This window comes from Vombatus ursinus, unplaced genomic scaffold (genome assembly GCF_900497805.2).
Source record: "Vombatus ursinus unplaced genomic scaffold, bare-nosed wombat genome assembly UNPS02014832.1, whole genome shotgun sequence".
Classification (NCBI taxonomy): Eukaryota; Metazoa; Chordata; class Mammalia; order Diprotodontia; family Vombatidae; genus Vombatus; species Vombatus ursinus.
The window spans coordinates 10,486,086-10,505,258 of record NW_020954610.1 but is presented as its reverse complement, the minus strand read 5'-3'; the positions used below and the strand labels follow the sequence as shown (position 1 = coordinate 10,505,258).

The 19,173-nt window shown below is 39.7% G+C and overlaps 1 protein-coding gene across 4 annotated transcripts in view; it reads right to left on the bottom strand.

Annotated features, from left to right (window-relative positions):
- The window catches only part of LOC114025649 (protein prune homolog 2-like), a 226,028-nt gene that overhangs the window by 88,151 nt on the left and 118,704 nt on the right, over positions 1-19,173 (bottom strand). For 3 of the 4 annotated variants that reach the window (XM_027839125.1, XM_027839126.1, XM_027839127.1), the window contains exons 3-5: positions 17,348-17,506; positions 9,428-15,968; positions 8,153-8,966 (exon numbers count right to left, since the gene is read on the bottom strand). In XM_027839125.1, coding sequence (XP_027694926.1) covers positions 8,153-8,966; positions 9,428-15,968; positions 17,348-17,506 — 7,514 coding nt within the window. The remainder of the gene's footprint in view (positions 1-8,152; positions 8,967-9,427; positions 15,969-17,347; positions 17,507-19,173) is intronic. The other variant, XM_027839128.1, reaches the window with a different exon arrangement.

Here is a 19,173-nt window from a genome sequence, read left to right as displayed (position 1 = left end):
TTACAGGAGCCTGCAACCAGTTCATCCTATAAATGTAATCTCTAGGTCAAAGACTATGGACATTTTCATTATTTTTAATAACTCCAAATTGCTTTGCAGAACATTGGTATCAATTCACAGTCTACCAACAAAGCATTAGTGTGCCTTTCTTTCTCCAGCCTCTCCAACACTGACTACTCCCATCTTTTGTCATGTTTACCAATTTGCTAAATTTGAAATAAAAAAGACTTGTTTTAATTTTTCTTATTATTAGCAATTTGGAGGATTCTTTCATTTTTATTGTTAATATTTTACAATTCTTCAAAGATAGATTTTCACTGGAGGTATAATAATTTCCTGAAATTGTAGCATTTTAAATTTATTTCACACTAGAATAAGTTTTAAAAATAAAGTTGATAAAAGAGATTCAAAGATTACAAACTTATGCCAAAGATCACATCCCAAAGAAATTCTGTTTTTCTAACTTCAAATGTATTGTTTGTTTTTCCTGAGACTACCGTAATATATTAGAAATGTCTATTCATGATGGATGAAGTATTTAGGCCTCTAATCTCCATGTCTGGAATTGGTTGGAAGTACTACATAAATTTTATCATCCAGGAGATATATTAATAGAAAAGGAAATAAATGAGTTCTTTACTGATACCCATGAAATGTGAAAAGATCTAATGGAAGGCATCTTCTTCACCTCCATGTTGGATAAATGGAAGAATATGGAAAAAGTTGCACATGATGAGAAAGCATGGATGGGTTGTGATCTTCATCATTGGAAAACATGCAAACATTGATGAAATCACACATTCATTAAAGTACTAAACGTTTTTGAGAGAAGCAACCAAATTATTTTCTTACTTGTAAAGTTAGTGGCTAACGAGATTGAAAGTGCCTGCTATTATCAAAAAGTCATGGTCAAAGGATATACAATGATGGGTTCTTAATGTCACATATGGCCTGGAGGGTGGAGAGAGATGGCAGGAAGCTCTGGGCTCAATTTAGTATTAAGAAGAGCAATTTGTGTGTATATGTGTGTGTTTTAAGCTTATTATGCCTCTACACCAGAATCATGGGGAAAACCTCCCAAACAAAGTTTAGATATAGCTCATTTCTAGGTTCCCTCCAAAAGAGATTAACAAGACTCATTTTGGAAATTTTACTTCAGGTACAAAATAGTAGACGTCAGGAATAAAACAGCTATTTATTTCCTTCACCACTAGAGAAATGTTATAAACACAAAAGACCAATAAGCATATATTGACAAATATTTAAAACATGAACTGTAAGTCATCACCTCTTTTGTACTCTTCTAAAAGGCAAAGAAGACTTGGAAAAGTTGTGGGACTGCTGAACAAATTCCATTCAAGGCAAGGAAACATTCTCTACTAATACAGATTGACATCTTCTCTCCAACTGAGAGTGGCCTGGGTCTCTGAGAGGGTAAGTGACTTATTCAGGGTCACACTTCCAGGATGTGTGCTTTTCTGGAGTCCAAGGCTGGCTCTCTATTCACTATACCATGATGCCTCTCTATTTAATAATCTTGTTATCTTATCATCTTGTTCAAAGATAAGAATATCAGGAAAATATCTTTTAATCATTGAATTGACCATAGGAAAAGCCTGGACTTCTACAGAGAACAGATAAAGCAGTCTTGGCAGGTGATCTGGAGGTGACTTAAAGTGACAGCATATGAAGAAGCAGCCACATGAAACTTCAAAGTGGGCAGACCAATATATTATAGCCAACTAATAGCATATGTTCTATAACATAGAATACTTCCCTAAAGTTAGCTTGGCAAATAAATTTTCCACCCATCTTCAACTGACCCATCCTGTGGAAACCCGGCCGACTGATAGACCAATTCCCATCTCTTTCTCTTTTACGTGACACTATGTGAATCAGTGCCATATATTTTGCCAATTATATTTTCTAGCATAAAATGTTCCTAGTATGGTACTTAAACATAAACAAACATGATGGAAAGAGGTTCCTTGTATGAGGCAACTGAATTGCGTCAACTTTTGTATGCAGCTCTCCCAGGTTGCTTCATTATATCACATATTTTATTTCCACAAATTGGTGATCTCTTTGATGGGTGCAGATAACCATCCACATATACCTTTCCAACTAGATCTCTTCTAACTCTAGAACTATGATTTTGCCCTTTTATTCTCTCCACCTCACACTCAAATGTGTGATTATAAAGTTGTGGCCTGCTATAGAACATCATTCACAGAATGTACCCTGCTCATGACTTCACCAAAGATGTCCCCCTATCACACTCCTAAATACTCAGAAAAACCTAAAGTAAATGCTTAAGGACTTTTGATCTTTTCCCTATCTATATTGACAGAGTTGTCTGCCCATATACAGCTGCTTCATGTGGTCTCCTCAGCCTGGAAAATCACTTTACCCCTATGGCCCCTTCTTTTCATTGGTCAGTTCTTCCTGGAACCTCCATTTTAAGGAAAGAGTTCAGACCAGCCATAGTCCATTCCATTCCTCTCTAGGCTCTGTTCCTGAGTCTCTGGACTTCTTTCTCTGCCATGACCCCTTAAGAACCTTTCCTATATCCTACCCCTTTTCAGTTTGCTTTTGTGGGTTATCTTCACCTATTACAATGTAAGCTCCTTAAAGGTAAGGACTATCTTTATTTTTGCTTGCATTTGTATTCCCAGTACTTAGGACAGTGTCTGGCACATAGTAAATACTTAACAAATGTGTACTGACTTAATAAATACTTGCTGACATACCACATGCAATAGAGCTTGATACTGTAATGGTATTGGCTCTCATTAATTTGCCTTTTCCTACTGTCATTGCAACCATGCATGAGGCATCAATGTAGCTCTGTAATTAATGTAGTAGTCTTCAAGGAAAGGAGCTAAAAACTCTAAGACTGTTGCATTTTACTATATCACTATAGAACCTTAATCTTTTTTGCACCTTGGAGTTTTCTTTGATAAAATGGAAACAGTAGAACATCCTATTATATAGAACAGCTATGAAGAGTTACTCTAAATAGGTGTCATTCAAATATACACTTATTAAGTACCTATTTGTCCCTGTGCTATAGGATTATTATTACAAATAACCCCTTTGCATGCTTAATAATCAATATTTTATCTCCTTGAGGTAAGGATTCTCAAAAGTATACTCCCTACAACACCAAAATGCCTTGAGTTTGACTGCGTGCCTTGGATTGCATGGAACTTACACTTGCTATTATATGCACATGCATGAGTTTCCCTAACCTCTCAGGTTATGCTGTGACTCCTTATAAAAAAGAATAATACTGTTACATGAGCAAAAAAAAAAATTGAAAATCACTGCTTCAACACAACATGTCAGTTGACAAAATTAAACTTTAACAACTAACAAAGTCAAAGCTGGTATCACATCCCAGACTTCCAGATTGAGTTCAGTGCAAAGTCAAGACCCTGAAGGGCAAAACAGTAAAGAACCATGGTTAGGGAGGGACAGTTTTGCCACAGATGCTTGACCTTTGGGACGCATGCCCACAGCACCTAATTTAGGATCTACATACATACATACACAAACAGGTAGATTTGTTGTTCAGTTGTTTCTGACTCTTCATGACCCCGTTATGAGGTTTTCTTGGCAAAGATACTAGAATGGTTTGCCATTTCCTTCTCCAGTGGACTATGGCAAATAGAGATTAAGGGACTTGCCCATGGTCACACAACTAGTAAATATCTGAAGCCAGATTTGAACTCTGTTTTTCCTGACTCCAGGCCCAGTGCTCTAACTACTGAGCCATCTAGCTGCCTCTGAAACATTTATATACACACATACATATATAATACATTTGTGTATATATGCAACTAATGTATATACATGTAAGCATGTATATGCACATATGTTGAATTGAATGGAAAATTAATTCTAAAAATCAGATCGAGTGTTCATATGGGAAGATTTTCCTCCATAGTTCCCCATCTTTTAAGTAAGGGAGAAACTGAGAAGAATTCTGTGTAATGGATTTATGGAATCCACAGAGCAGAGAGCCTCAGCATAATGACTCTTGAAACATGGCCATAAATAACTATCTCTACAAGTTCCGAGGAATTATAAGCTTGAAACTTAGAGGGCCTCATGAAAAATGCAGGAAGAGCTAATGGCATATTATATGTGTCACTCACAGAAATAAAAGGACTTTTTGTAGGGCCTGTCATATGGGAAAATAAGCCAAGAATGATTAATGTAAAAAGAAAGAATGCACAAAGATCTGGCTAGGACAGGAAGGTCTAGAATAACATCTTTCTCTGGTTTGATGCTGGAAATATGCCAGCAGTAAAATTCACTGAGCCTTAAGGTCATGTAATTTTTTTTTTTAAATACAGAATCACTCATCTTACTTAATCATGAAATAGGATACAGAAGCAGATAGCAAATTTAAGGGTCATCTTAATTCTAAATATTTTATCCCAAAGCTTCCCCCAACACAGTTTCTTATCACAGTGAGCATTTTCCCAAAAGATCACAGAATTGGAGTTTTATGAGGCCACAGGGCAACTCTTTTCCTCCTACCAAAACTCAGCAAGACAAAGAATTAAAAGCTTTTCCAGCTACATGTGCTTTCATTGGAATCCTCTGGTCCTTGTCTGTCCTTTCCCCCCAGGACTAGAGACTCCAATATATATTTATGTATGTTTTCACAAATACTTTTTATCATTCAAGTGGCAATTTTAAAAAATTCTAGGCAACATAGTATCCAGTGTACTGTTTACCCAATTTCCCCTTCTTGATGATGGATTGTTCTCCTTTAAAAAAGTCTCACTTCAAGAAATGATGAATTGACAAATTACTTTCACTTTTTATGTGATCTAGTGGGAAAACCAAAGCTACTACTTCTGTCTCTGTCCCTCTCTGGCTATTTGCATGTGCTGAGGTCCGCCATAAATGTGGGGTAGGGGTAGAAACTTACAGATTTTCATAGCAATGGCATGTTCCATTGGGACAGTAAGGAGAGAATACAGCTAAGAGAAGGGTGATAGAAAAGAGGGGAGAATGTGTTGTTTTCTAAGATAAAAATTTGAAAATCTAGACCGTTGCTTTCCAAAATATTTTTTGGGGAAAATCTAATGTTAGATTTTGGACTCTCAGGTTTTATTACATATGTTTACATATGTTATACAAATCCCCTATCTCTCCATATGCTCTTGCTCATATTATATCCTTGCTCAGAAGTCTCTCCTTTCTGCCATTCCAAATGCCACCCATCTTTCCATACCCATTTAAATCCCACCCCTTTTGTAAAGTCTTCCTGAACTACTTCAGGCCATTGTAGTCTCTCCCTCTTTTTAACTCCTAAAGCACTTACTATCTGTACCAATTATTTGGCAATCAACCATGGACTACCTTGTGATACGTCTTCTCCTTTCTTAAATTAGATGGTAAGCTCCTTGAAGACAGAGATCCTGTTTTATAAATTTTAATATCATTCGCCATCAAGTATAATTCTTCATTTAAAGTAGGAACTTGGTAAATATGTTTTGAATTGCTTAAGCATGCACTTCAGTACTTTTGTGTCTGATATAAAAGTTTTATTCCTCTCCACTTTGGTTAAAGTTTCCTAATAGCAATATCTTGGTATGGGCACTTATAATTAAAAGAAAAAAATAAATTAACAATTAAAGCGTCAGTGCCATTTTTAACAGTGTCATCTGTTGGATTTCAGGGGCAGGTGATCATGTGAACAGGAGCTCAAACAATTGCTCATTCAACTAAAAACTGCCTTGTTTCCAAGAAAGATGGTATTACCCTGCCAGCAAGGCTGCTGGGCTCCATCTGCTGCTACCTGTATAGTAAAGGAGAGATTGAGGATGTCCAAGGAACAGAATAGCTTAACAGGAGGCAAGAAAGGTCAGGATGACAATGAAAATGCCTGGAACAGAGAAGGCACTGACATGTTGGTGAGCTTGTAAGGGCTGTACCCTTAACTCATTAAGGCAGATTCCTTAGCTTCAGTACATGAATGTTTTTTTTACTTTTTTTCCTCTCAGTTGTTCAGCCAATTCTCTCCCAAATGAGGAAAGAATGCTCTCCCTCCCAGGAGAGGAATTTGCTCATTCCACATTTTAAATCTACTCAGACTATTCTCCTCAATCCTCAGTTAGGCGCTTAGGGTGGTACATTACTACCAAGGAATGATTTAAGCACTGGGAGAGAATTTGGCTGGAAAATAAGAACTCCCCTATTCCTTTTATAAGGAGCAAAATTTAAATGAATCCTACAAGGATGCTTAATAGATTACGATGATGTCTACTTCTAGATGAAAATACTGGGTGTTACTAATAATCAAATTGCATGCACCTCACAGAATTTTAATGTAAGAGGAATGGGTAGTTATTTAGACTACTTTGGTCCAGCCTATGAACTGTTGGGGAATTGGCAACTATGGGCCCAGTTGGCCTCATAGCATTGCCTCATAGCAATGCACAACTTAGGAGATTGGCTCCCTGTTCTCCCAGGACTAGAGGAGAAGCATCAGGATCTTTCCCCATGTGGCTATTCACGTACTAAATGGCCCTCAGATAGTAGAACAGTGTTTCAGTGAGCAGATTTGAGAGCAATGACAGTTTAGGATGGTATTATGAGGGTGTGAAGAGAATTGGTTTATCTGTGTAAGCTACAAATCAGTGTACATTTCTGAGTATATGAGTAGAGTGGAGACTTAGTATGCATGTCTTAAGTTAACATGCCTAAGCATAGAACTTTAGTACTATTAAATCTCACCTTAAGAGATTCGACCAATTATTCTAGCCTATTGAAATAAATTTGGATCCTGACTCTGTCGTCTAACATAACACTCTCAAATTCTTCTCCTCTATATATTTGACAATAATAATCATTAATGGGTATCATGCTTTAAATTTTGCAGAGTTTTCATATAGCAACTTATTTGCTCCTCCCAACACCTCTATGAGACAGGTGTGATTATTATCCCCATTTTATAATGGAAGAAGTTGAGCCTGCCAGAAGTTAAATGACTCTAGTAAGAGTCTGATGCAGCGTCTGAACTGTCCTTGACTCCAAGGTCAGTGCTTTATCCACTAGGGTCACCTGGCTGCCTGTATAAGCGTGTTTGCTATGAGTTTATTCAATTCACTGTTGGAAATTTTGACTAGAACAAAGCCAAGGACACATCCCCAGGACACATCACTAAAAGCCTCCCTCCAGTTGGACACTAATCCAAAAATCGTCTCTCTTTGTGTTATGCCAGTCTATCAGTTCCAAATCCACACAACTGCACTATTGTCCAATCCCACACCTCTCCATCTTGTCTTCAAATAGAGCAAGAAATACATCAGAGGCCTTGCTGAAATGTAGGAATACTATTTCTATGGCATCCCCTCACCTATTAGTCTAATAGCCGTGGAAATGGAAATAAGGTGAGTCTGGTATTACTTGTTGGTGGTGCAGTAGAGCAAATGCTAGACCTGGAGTTAGAAAAAGTCCTGAGTTTAAATCTGACTTTAGACATTTACTAGTTGTATGACCTTTGACAAGTCACTTAACTTCCATTGCCTCAGTTTCCTCAACTGTAAAATGGGAATAATAATGTCATCTACCTGACAGAGTTGCCGTGATGATAAAATGAGATAATATTAGTAAAACACTTAGCACAGCACACATGGTAGGTGGGTGCTATATAAATGCTAAGTATTATTATTATTATTAAACAAGTACTATTAATAAACAGGCATCATTACTAAACAAATAATAATTATTACTAATAAACAAGTATTATAGTTATTGTTGCTTCCTTTTTCAAGTGACCACAAGCTCTCTCATTAATAATACATTTAAAATTTTTGACAAATGAACATCAAATTCACTGGCATATAATTGAAAAGGCTCTACCTCTTCTTTTCTAAAATCAATATATTCCCAGATTTTTAAAATGTTAATAAAGGGGCAGCTAGGTGGAGCAGTGATTAAAGCACTGGCACCTGAAGTCAGGAGGACCTGAGTTCAAATCTGGCCTCAGAACAAATACTTGACACTTACTAGCTGTGTGACCCCGGGCAAGTCACTTAACCCCAATTGCCTAAAAAAAAAATGTTAATAGATAAATTCCCAGGGTTGGGGAAGATAGAGTGGGTGGGATGTAATATACATTTTCTCTTACCCTCTTGGGCTTGGTTCTGTTGGTTCAGAGTCAAGAAACTCTGTCTCCTCCTCCATTTCCTTTTCTGGGGCCATGCTACCTTCAGGAATCTGTGGTGAAAGCATTTCCCATTCATTGTCATGGGCAACCACCTTTAGCAAAAGAGCATCTCTGTCTGCCTCGCTTGTGGTCTTATTCTTATTCTTCCTTGCCAGGCCACCCTGGCAAGAGGACTTCTCCATTCTTGAAGATTCAAGAGGACTACTGTTTCTTGTCTCGGCACAGACTTCAGTCTGTTCAGCTTCTCTCAGTCTCTGATCTGCAGCCGTGACAGAATGTCCAGACCCCAAGGCCACTCTTTCTGTTTGTCTGAAACTCTCTTCAGGTGATGCATTGTAAACCTCATTTTGGCCTAAGACCATCCAACTTGGGTCTTGCCCAGGGCTTTCGAGAGCTCTCCTTTCATCTTCCAGTTTCAGAGGCACAATGTAAGAACCATTCTCTATTAAAGATCCCACTGCAGACTGGCCTTCCCTTTCATTTATTGCAACTGACTGTAATATATCCTGGGAGGATGCTGAAAACTCTCCTGGAAGCTCCATTTGTTCTGACCCAACAGTGACTTCTTGTAATTGGGATTTACTTTCCCTTGGCTCAAGGGCAACCTTCCTTTCAGAGAAATTTTCTTCATGGTCAACAAGAATATAATCCATTTGTAGTGCACTTGGGTCCTCATTCATCTCCATACATGTGTCTTCCTTGTTTCCCATTCTTAGCTCAGGATCCTTGCTAGAAACAAATTCTACTTCAAAGTCTAATGGGTTTTGGATAACACCTATATTTGAATAAGGAAGAGGGAGGTAGGGGAAAGGAGCAAAGACATTTTGGTTAGATGCATTATGTACCTTTCCTATTTCAAAAGATCCCTTTACAATGAAAAATATTTTCTAAAAATCACTTTTTAAATTTCATAGTGACTGGCTAATTTGTTACTTTCTATTTCTATGTGTGTTATTGGGGACAATCATTACAAGCTATTTGAATTACAGAGACTGCTTTATTTGACAAGACTACATAAGGTTTAGACTTTTAGGACTTCATTTGACAGGCATTTCAAACTTAGAACCTCATAACACTCTCTGATTCCATCAAACTGACCCTCTGTTTCCCACACATGACACTCATTTCTCATCTCCAAGCCTTTGCAAATTTGTGGGGGGAAAATGAATCCCACACATGCAGTCTCAAATCATTCCAGGAAAGCCATGTTTTGTTAGTTAAGGCAACATGTCTTACCATTAGGTGGTCTCACGTCTCCACCTGCTGGTGGATTAGAATTACGTGATTCTACTTCATTGGAAGAAAGAGCTGACCCAAGATTGGAACCAGATTCTAATGGCAAGGATGTTGGCTCCGGATCTTCCCGTATATGTAATTCAAGCAACTGGTGCCTGGCCTTACCATCTCTTTTCCCTGAATGGCTTGTGGTATCTTTTCTAGACAATGGTGCAGGGAACAATAATTCTTCCATTTCGCTGTCAGAAGATTGTTCCTCAGATGAGAGTACTTCTTTCTCCTGCATGGAGCTTTGGGGCGCCTCTGTGAGAAATGACAAATCAAAGGGAGGTGTATATGGCACAAGTGGATATTTGGTGGAAGTCTCCTCCAGGAGAGCCTCGCCACCATAATGGAAGTGTTCAGGCTCTTTTATTGCTTCTTCATCAAAATTTGTAACCATTGAGCTGTCTTCAAAATCACCCCAAGAGGCTGCTGAGAGACAGATAGTTTGTCTTCCTGTAGCGTTTTCAGGGTTGTTCTCTTCTAATGGTGATTTTTCCATGTCCTTCATTGTTCCGTCTGAAGTGTTCATTGCACCATTCAAACTGTGTCCTATAATAGCCTCATTTCTATCATAAAAAGGGCTTGTGGCTGTTAGGATCCCAGTGTTGGCATCTGGCTTCTCACCAGTTAAAGGATGTTCAGTGCTAATCAAGGCATTTGTATCTTTTTTACTTTCAGAAAAGATATCATCTGTTGTATATGAGCTATTCACCTTAATAATAGCTGGTGCCTGGGGAGTTATGATAGCATAGGCTCCCATGTTTTCAACAGCCAAATCTTCCATTTCCACTGGTTCCAAACCTGATGCTGTTTCTAGGGTGGTTTCACTTTTAAATTCTTCTAAGTTTGCTCCATTGTCACCAAGCAGTTCAGAAGGTTCAAAGGAAGTTCTGGGAGAGACTAGTCTATCAACATTTGCTTGTTCATTGTTTGGATGCAAGGAAAATTGTTTTTCAGGATGCATTCCCACATTGTGAATGGCAAATGTCTGTCTAGGAACCAGAGAAGTTTCTTGATTCCCCTCTGATTTGGTGAGATAAAACTCACTAGCTTCACCTCTAGGGCTGGCTGAAGCTTGGGCAAGATGCTGCCCAGACTCTTCCTTCATTTCATATTCATGACACACATCAGGACTGGTGGAAGACTGGGAGTTGCTCTCCTGGTCACAGTGATTCAATATGTCTGGATTTTCACCATCTGCTTTCAGGCTGAGGGGCTGTTCAGTATCAGTCCACAGATCAGGCATGGCTGAGATAATCTGCCTACCTTCTTGGAAATTGTCATGCAAAATATCTGGGAAAAATGTATCTTGAGGGACCCGACCAGGTGGGGAACTACTCCATCCAGGACTAGACTTCATTGTCATTTGAGAGGAAGGACTGATGGCAATGGAATCATTTGCATGAGTAAGTTCTGAATCTGGCTGATCCAGAGCAGGTAGCATTCTGTCTTGACATTGTTCTTGGGTATGGCTTTCAGGCACAAGCTCATTAGCAGCAGTTGATATGAATAGTTGCTCTTTCACATCCTTTTCTTCTTGGCTTGGGTCAAACTCATCAAACTGTTCTATCTGTACAGAATCTGAGGCCATCTGAGTTGGTTGGATATTCCAAGATGGTTCATAGTTTTCTTCATTGTCACCTTGAAAGAGTGGCTTGTTTTCATCTGTGAAAGGATCAACGTGAAGTGCTTCTTTGGATTCAAGATCACCCTGAATAAGTATATTCCATGGATCCACCTTTTGGTATACAGAAGAGGTCTCTTCTAAAACACTGTCTGAGTCAGAAGGTTTCATCTCTTCTGGGCTCTTTTTCTGGGGCAAGGTGTTCCACCATTCTGCTCTCTCAGCTGAAAATCCAAGAGTTTCCACTGTGGACTTAGGCTTTATTTCTGACTCATTTTTAGGAGACATTGGCAATGATGCCTCTTCACTTGCATCTTCAGCCTTCAGTGTCTCTGGAGAACATTTTGCCTCCTCTCTAAATCTGGTTGCCTGTTCCTCATTTTTATTTATAGGTGAGAAATTCCAATGATCAGGACTGCTTTGATCTTCATAAGATGGACTTCCTTGACTCTCACCTTTGGTTGAATCTCTATATTCAGAAAATTCCTGATTTTCATGGTCAGCTATGGTCAAACATACATTTTTTTCATTAAATATATTCCATATCCTAGAATTCTTCTGCAAATCTACTTGGGAAGTGATCGAATGAACTTCTTTCTCCAATTTATCTTCACCATTAGAACTGCCATTAATCCCTGAGCTTATTGTAATGGACTTAGTATCATTATTGAGTGCAGTTTCAGGAATTTCAGGTTCATTTTTTTGGTAATAGTTAACTGCTGAACTTCTTTCCTGAGATCCTGAATTTTGAGGAGTGTTGCCGCCATCAGGGCTTGAAAAAGAAGAAAGGGAGTCATCATCCTCTGCTTGGGCATTCCAGATATCTAAAGATTTAGGAGCTTTGTGATTGACAACCTTTTGGAATTCATCCATCATTTTTCCCTGTAAGTCTCCCACTTCAGGTACCATTTCTGGTTGATCATCAGTGGTAACAAGTTCAGAGTCTTTATTATTCCCTGTACTCCAGTCATCTTGATTCTTTTGCTGATAGTCTGCAGTCTTCACATCACCCAAGCTGGGTATAGAAGCAGATGGATCGCTTAGATCAGGGCTTGATGCACTCGAGTGTGTATACTCACTGGATACAATATCATCCTCACCATTTCCCGTTTGAAAATTGCCTGTAGCAAGATGATTTTTAATACTTTTCATTTCACAGTCTTCATTTATTTCAAGACTTGTTCCATTGGATTGAGAGTCACCACCTACACATGCATTCCAAATGTCAAGACTCTGGGGACTTTTAAGAAGAGGTGCCTTATCTACTTTCTCTGTGGATACACTCTCTAATACCGGAATTTTATATGTCTCATTTTTCTCAAGGCTCATTTCAGATAATGAATGATCTGTTGCCGCTTGATTCTGAATAGATAAAATGTTAGCAGTGTCAACTGAATTTTCCTGATCCACTAAATGCTTTTCACAGGCATTATTTATCTTCAGATTATTTGTGGAAGCTCTTGCTTGTGCATCACTGCTCCCTTGGTTAGTAGTATTGCCCTGGAATTCCACCAGCTCCTCTGAGATTTCATTGGTGTGGGAACTAGATGCAACTGAAGGAGAGATGCTTTTAATAGAGTTATCATGGGTCCCTTGAGTTTCAAATGCAACAGGAGAACAGAGTTCTGAGTCACCTTCTTCTCTTTCTGAACTTCCTGAAGCAGCATCTACCTCAGAACTTCTTGTATCCTCTTCAACTAAATATTCTTTATCAGTATTTTCTTGTATGTTATTGTCATCTTCACTGTGTTTATAACTCTGGTCCTTCCATATGTCCAAATGGTCAGGATGTTCTTTTTTCTCAGGACTTGTTGCAAAGCATCCTTCATTGCTCACTGAAGTACTTTCTTGTGTTTCCTGGTTGACAGAATCAGCCAGAGGGGTGACAGGTGTAAATGCTTCTTCCTGCTCATTTTCTAAGATTTCTAGCTTATCTGGGATGTTGATGTTCTTAACATTTTCTGATGAACTCAAAGTTTCCCACGGTGATTTGTTTTCATCTGAATCTACCATGTGTGATGGGTCAGGCAGTATTAAGGATGACACATTGTCATCTTTCATGACTGTATCCCAAATATTGCTAAAGATTTGCTGTCCACTTTTCTCATTTAATGAATTGAATTCATTGAAGGTGTCATCTTTTCCTTCCTCAGAGGCATTGTAAGGCATATGGTGCTCCCATCCTACCTGACTGTCCTCCTGACTCTCAACACTCCATGGTTCTAGCTGTCTCACTGAAAATCGAGTTTCTGGTTCTGTGCTTTCATGCATGTATCCTTGGACTTGCCCTTCTCTGGAAATCTCCATTCCCCCATTACAGTCATCCCAGTCTAAATCATTATCTAGATCTGAAATAGTTGCTGTTGATTGTGTGTCCTCAAGGATAACTCTATTCCATAAGTCAGTATTCTCAGGAGCTGCCTGCCTGTGGTCTGTGCTACTATGCATGAGGGTCAATTGTCGATTTGTTTCATTATACATCTGCATCATTCTAGGATCATCATAACTAGATTGGCTGCTTTCCCCAGCATCATCCTCGGCCGAGAGATTTTTAATATCTGGGTATCCTAACTTGAGCAAATCTTTATGTAGATTTGAAGGGACATTTGTTTCTGAATCAACTGTCACAGTCTGGTTCTCATTTGGTACATGTGTTGTCCACATCTCCAGGGTCCCGGGGCCTGAACCAATTCTATTTCTGTAGGCTGGAGGTTCCATTGGCTGAGGAAGATTTTCAGCATCATTTGACTTATTCAGTGAGGTCTCCTCTGCAGCCATGTTAACATCATGATCAAAAGTTTTGTCCTCGGTTTCTTTCTCCTCCCCTACAAATGTAGGTGATATGTATGAGTCTGATGTAGAATAGTTGGTATCCAATTCAGAAGCAACCAAATCTTCACCTACATTGTATGTGCTAAAGTCTGAGCACCTATATGATAAGAAAGAATCTTCCCAGGGAGCGGGACCTTCCTTATCATTCTCTTCATACAAGTTCCAGGTGTTTACCTTTTCAAATGATTTCCCCTTGATCTCAGAACCATTGAACCCATCCTGATTTTCCCTAAGCAGCTTGGAATTATTCCATACAATGTCAGAATCAAGACTAGGATTCTCAGATTCAATGTGCACATTGTTGGTGTCACCTTTGCTCTCATTCCAGGCTTCTGAAGTCACTTGATTATTTGGAGTTTTGGGCAAATTCTCTGATGGGAAATCTGCAGAAAAAGAAAAGTCATTCTTTGCCACAGCCCACTCATCATGGTCCCTTTTGGGAGGCAGATTTTGGTCCATCTGATGCACATTCCAGGCCTTTTTCAGAGCATTGGTGTTGTCTTCTTTACTAAATTTAGTCCAGGTAGGGAAAGGCTCTGAATCTGCCTGTCCACCACTGTCATTTGCAGGATTTTCCCATGGATCTCTTTCCATTGCAGAAGCTGAGCTGGGCTTCCACACAGCGGCAAAGTCTTCTATCAAGTGACATGTCCCCTGGGGGGAAGCATGTGATAGGTCTGATTTTTCAGAAGGCAGTTGCTGGTGTTCTGGATTGTCCTCACTTTGGTGGTGGGTATCCGAGCTGCCCACAGTCTCTTGCTCAAGTTTGCTCTCCCAGGGATCCAGTTTTGGGTATTCACCATGTCTCGCTTGCTTTTGCTGATATACAGAGTCAGAGGCCCTCCTATCAATGGGGCTTGCTTTGTGATCTTTCCAGGACTCAGGACTCTGGAAGACAGATTCCTGTTCACTGGAACTCCATGTGTCAGTGTTCAGAAGGGCAGAATTTTTGGAGTCAATTTCTAAACCACCCCACCAGCTGCTGCACCTCGTGCGGGTTTGAGTAGGCCCTGTGTGATCTAAGTCATTTAATTTTTGCAGCATGTTTTCTGGGAAGAGCAAGGTTGGGTCCTCTGTGAGTGGTGAGTTTTCCACAAAGCTGTTCATTGGAGTTGGTGGGACTCTTGTCCCAATGTTTTTCAGCCTCTCAGAAGGAGGAGAGTCATCTCCCACAAAATCAGTGAGGCTCAAAGTTCTTTCTGAGAGGTCCCCAGGGCTTTCTTGCCTCTGGGCAAATTCCCCATCGAATTCCAGAAGGCTATCTTTTTCAGCCACTGTCATCAGTAAACCTGCTGAGTAATTAGCCATGTCATTCCCTAATAGATTCATCTCATCAAGTTCCTTTGGCACTGTGGGTGGCTGTCCTTCTGATGAATCACTGTTGGGAAAGAAGTCATCTGCTGGGGAATAGTCAGCTGAACGGGAGGATGACTGAGATTGTGCGGAAACATTGGGTGCTGGGTCAAAGTTGAAAAGATCAAAATGTTCACCATCTTCTCCAGACTGTGGTTTATGCTCCTCAGCTATTGCTCCTTCAGGAATGGGACTATAGGAATCAAACCCTGGGAGGAGGCTATGATGAGACCCAGCACCTTCACCAACTGGGCTGTCATCACTTAGGAAAACTGAGCTCTCCTTGGAAGAACGACTGCTCCGAATGGTTGCCAACCCACTATCAGGGCTCACAAGATCTACGTTGACATCCACCTGAGCTGGGATGGAGCCATTAAGGTCTTGAGGGTTTTCTATGAAATTCACACAACTGGGCTGTGGTTCTACATCAGAGCCATACAACTCCATGATGCCAGAAGATCCCTGAGAAAGTGGTGCACTCCCAGCCACAGCTTCAGTGGAGGATGTCCGGCTGTTGGAGACCATTTCTGAACACCTCCTGTTAATGACTTCCTTGACAAGGAGAACCATCTGATCAGAAGTTATCATAGCATCCTCCTGCTGATACACCAGGATCTCATCACAGCCACATTCAAAGGGCTCCAGCTCCAAGCAAGGATTCTGACACTCTTCCAGTTCACAGCAGATCTGTCAGGAAAGCACAGCATTTCAAATGAACATGGCCATTCACCCCAGTCATCTTTGCAGCAAACTTCGTATCAAACCTATTTAACTACACAGGCTTGAAAGGATAAGTGAAACAAAGTAACTTAAAAACCAAGGCTTTCACTTCAGTGTAATACAGCCCACTGGCCTCCAAATGGCTGTACACACAAATTAGGTTTACACAAACCAAAATCAAAACCAGAGAGGTACAAGGATCTCCCTGGGAAAAGATTGTAACTGTACCATTGTACCACACTGGGGGATTTGGAGAGGCACTGTCCCATTTGAAAATAACTTGACTTCTGATGCCATATTTTCCTCCCACATGCTACACACCCCTCCTTCTAAGCTCAAGCTGTATACAGTGAATGAATGAAAAAACATTTATAAGCACTTACTATTTGCCCGCCACTATGCTAAATGTCGGGAACACAAAAACAAAAGCAAAGACGGTCCCTGCCCTCAAGGACAACTCTTTCTACATAGGGAAACAATACCTATAGGGAAGTGGTGGCCACAGAAGGGTATTTTGATATGGAAAGCTACAGGGAAGGTGATAAGATGGTAAGGGAGACACTGAGGATTTGGCAGAATCCACTGACATTCTAATGTACACAGAGCAATGACAGAGTAATCATATCCTCAGACTGCTACCTGTGACCTCTGGGAATGGGAGGAAGGAATGAGGAGTACTGCAGTGCCTTCCAGCACTCCCATGTATAAGCATTAGGATGTCATGGTCCTTTTTGAGAATGAAGGACAAACAACAACAATTAGGATTAGGAGAAGTACAAGATAGTAATTTAAAATCATCAGTGGGTATCTTCAGGTTGACTAACAGCTCAGTCAGAAAGTGACCTTAGGGTAAAGAAGAGGACCTAACTTCTTCCTATGGTAACTTGGGGGAGTGTTTGAAAATCCTAAGACATTTCCAATTGGTCCTTATTTGGAGGAGGGGGCACTGGGCTCTCCTAGGAAATTAGTATTTAAGGTCTATGATGATACTTTTAAAGACTTGTTTTAACCCAATGCCTGACATCTTCTGAAGCCTAGTATAGGACTGTCTTTTGCTACTTCTAGTTAAATTCTTAAAAGCTGACCTTCTACATGGACCATTTATCCCAATATTCTAAAGATCACTAATTTATAGCCAGAAATAACCTAGAGATGATCTAGTCACATCTTCTTGTTTTACAGATGAGGAACTGGAGGTCAGAGAGGCAATGTGATTTTCCTGAGGTCATACAGGTAATAAGTAGGAGAGGCAGGATTTGAACACAGGTCCTTGGACTCCTAATCGAGTACCCTCTCCTCTACACTACATTCTTAGAGCAATAAAACTACTGGGGCAGGATACTCACCTGATTGCATAACTCCACATTTTCTGAATATACAGCTATTTGACGTTTTGTCTGTTGGTCATCTGATAAGTAACTGGTCAAAAGGATGAGTACATCAAAGCCATACTTTTCGGTAAAAATCTTCAGGTCAGTGGTAATGTTTCTATGAAACATACAGTCCTGCAATAGAAGGAAAATGTAGACATTGTCATAGAATTCCCAATCTGGAGCTGGGGAGAGTGTGACACACCCCTCCACCCCCCACTCACCACCCCCAACATACACAATGGTCCTAAAACGTAATGGTCAACATTAAATATTCATTGTGAGTGGATTTATTTTCTTTTGATAATTTTTTGAGAAATTTATGCCATTTCTTAAGTTAAAGAGAAACTATAAAGTCAGTGTTGGGAATCATTACTTTTACAATAAAAGAAACAATTCTTTCCTACACAATGAAGAGCAGCTGTCATTGATGTCTGCAGGTAAAACATGTGGTGCAGTCACAAGGACATTTAAAGGGGAGGTAAGCATGGTGGGATGTAAGATGGGGCCACTCAGGAAAAGTCACACTTATGTAAGATGCCCAGTTGTTTTCTAAAAATGGAATGTATGGAGTTTAAGGGAATTCCAAAAGCACATATAGGATACATAGTGGAAATGGCTGTGAAAATACTGAGGGAGAGAATGAATTTGCAGTCAGTGACTGGGAAAAAGGAAATTATTCTGGTCACAGAGTTGTGGTGGGCAATTCATTGTGTTTATGCCTTCCCTCTTCCTGATAACAAGATTCAGTAAAGTCCTAGTGCTGGTGATCCTATCTGACTGCTTAGCTCTGATTCAATAGAATCAGAGACAAAGGTTAGTGTTAAATTAAACATTGTGCATACCATAGTTAAAAGAAAACTGTAGGATCATGGGAACCATTGGAAAAACCTGTTAAAACTAATTTGAACTCATTTGAACTCCATAGAAAAAATAGAAAATGCTCAATTAGCCTTTATAGTAATCTACTGGTCAGTTTAAAAAGCTAATGGCTTCCATTTCTGGGTCAGAGTTACCTTCCTCAAATGGCAGAATACTAACCTGCTATTGACAATTCCATTCAACAAATATTTATTCAACACCATGATAGTGCAATTGACTATGCTAGCATCCTTTTGTGTAATGGAGATGGTTCATTTGAGTTTGGGTTAAGGGCTCCCTTAAAAGGGGATGTCCTAGACTTTGAACAGTAGAAGAGTCCTCAGGAATTGGTCAGATAAAGAGGGGAAGTTGCCACTGATGAAACCTGACTCAAGGCTAAATCAACTGAAGTTCTTCTAAGAGAACAGTTCTAAGTTGTCCTCTATTATTATTTCTTAAATATAATAACAGCAAAAAGTAATTACCATTAATAACAATTCAGGCAAGTAGCATTTTAAAAAATTAATCTATCCCAAATATTTCCCAAATATTAAATAATAAGTATTTTGTCTCTATTTACATCAGCTCATCCCCAATCCTGATATACTATTCTGCCATTAAGAAATTAGTGAGGAGAAACAGAGCAAAGACGACAGAGAAAAGGCAAAGACTCATCTGAGCTCTTCCCAAAACCCCTCAAAGACTTTTAAATAGTTCTCTAAAACAAATTCTGAAGTGGAAGAACACACAAAAGGATGGGATGAAACAATTTTCCAGCCCAAGAAAACTTAGAAGGTGAGCAGGAAAGGTCTGTCTCACCAGGGTGAGAATGGGGCGCAGTCCAGTCAGGCCATATCAACATAGACCGGACCCCAGCAAACAGAAGCAAGCCTTGGGAGTGACCTCGTTGCTTCTGGAACACTCAGCCCACACCCAGGAGT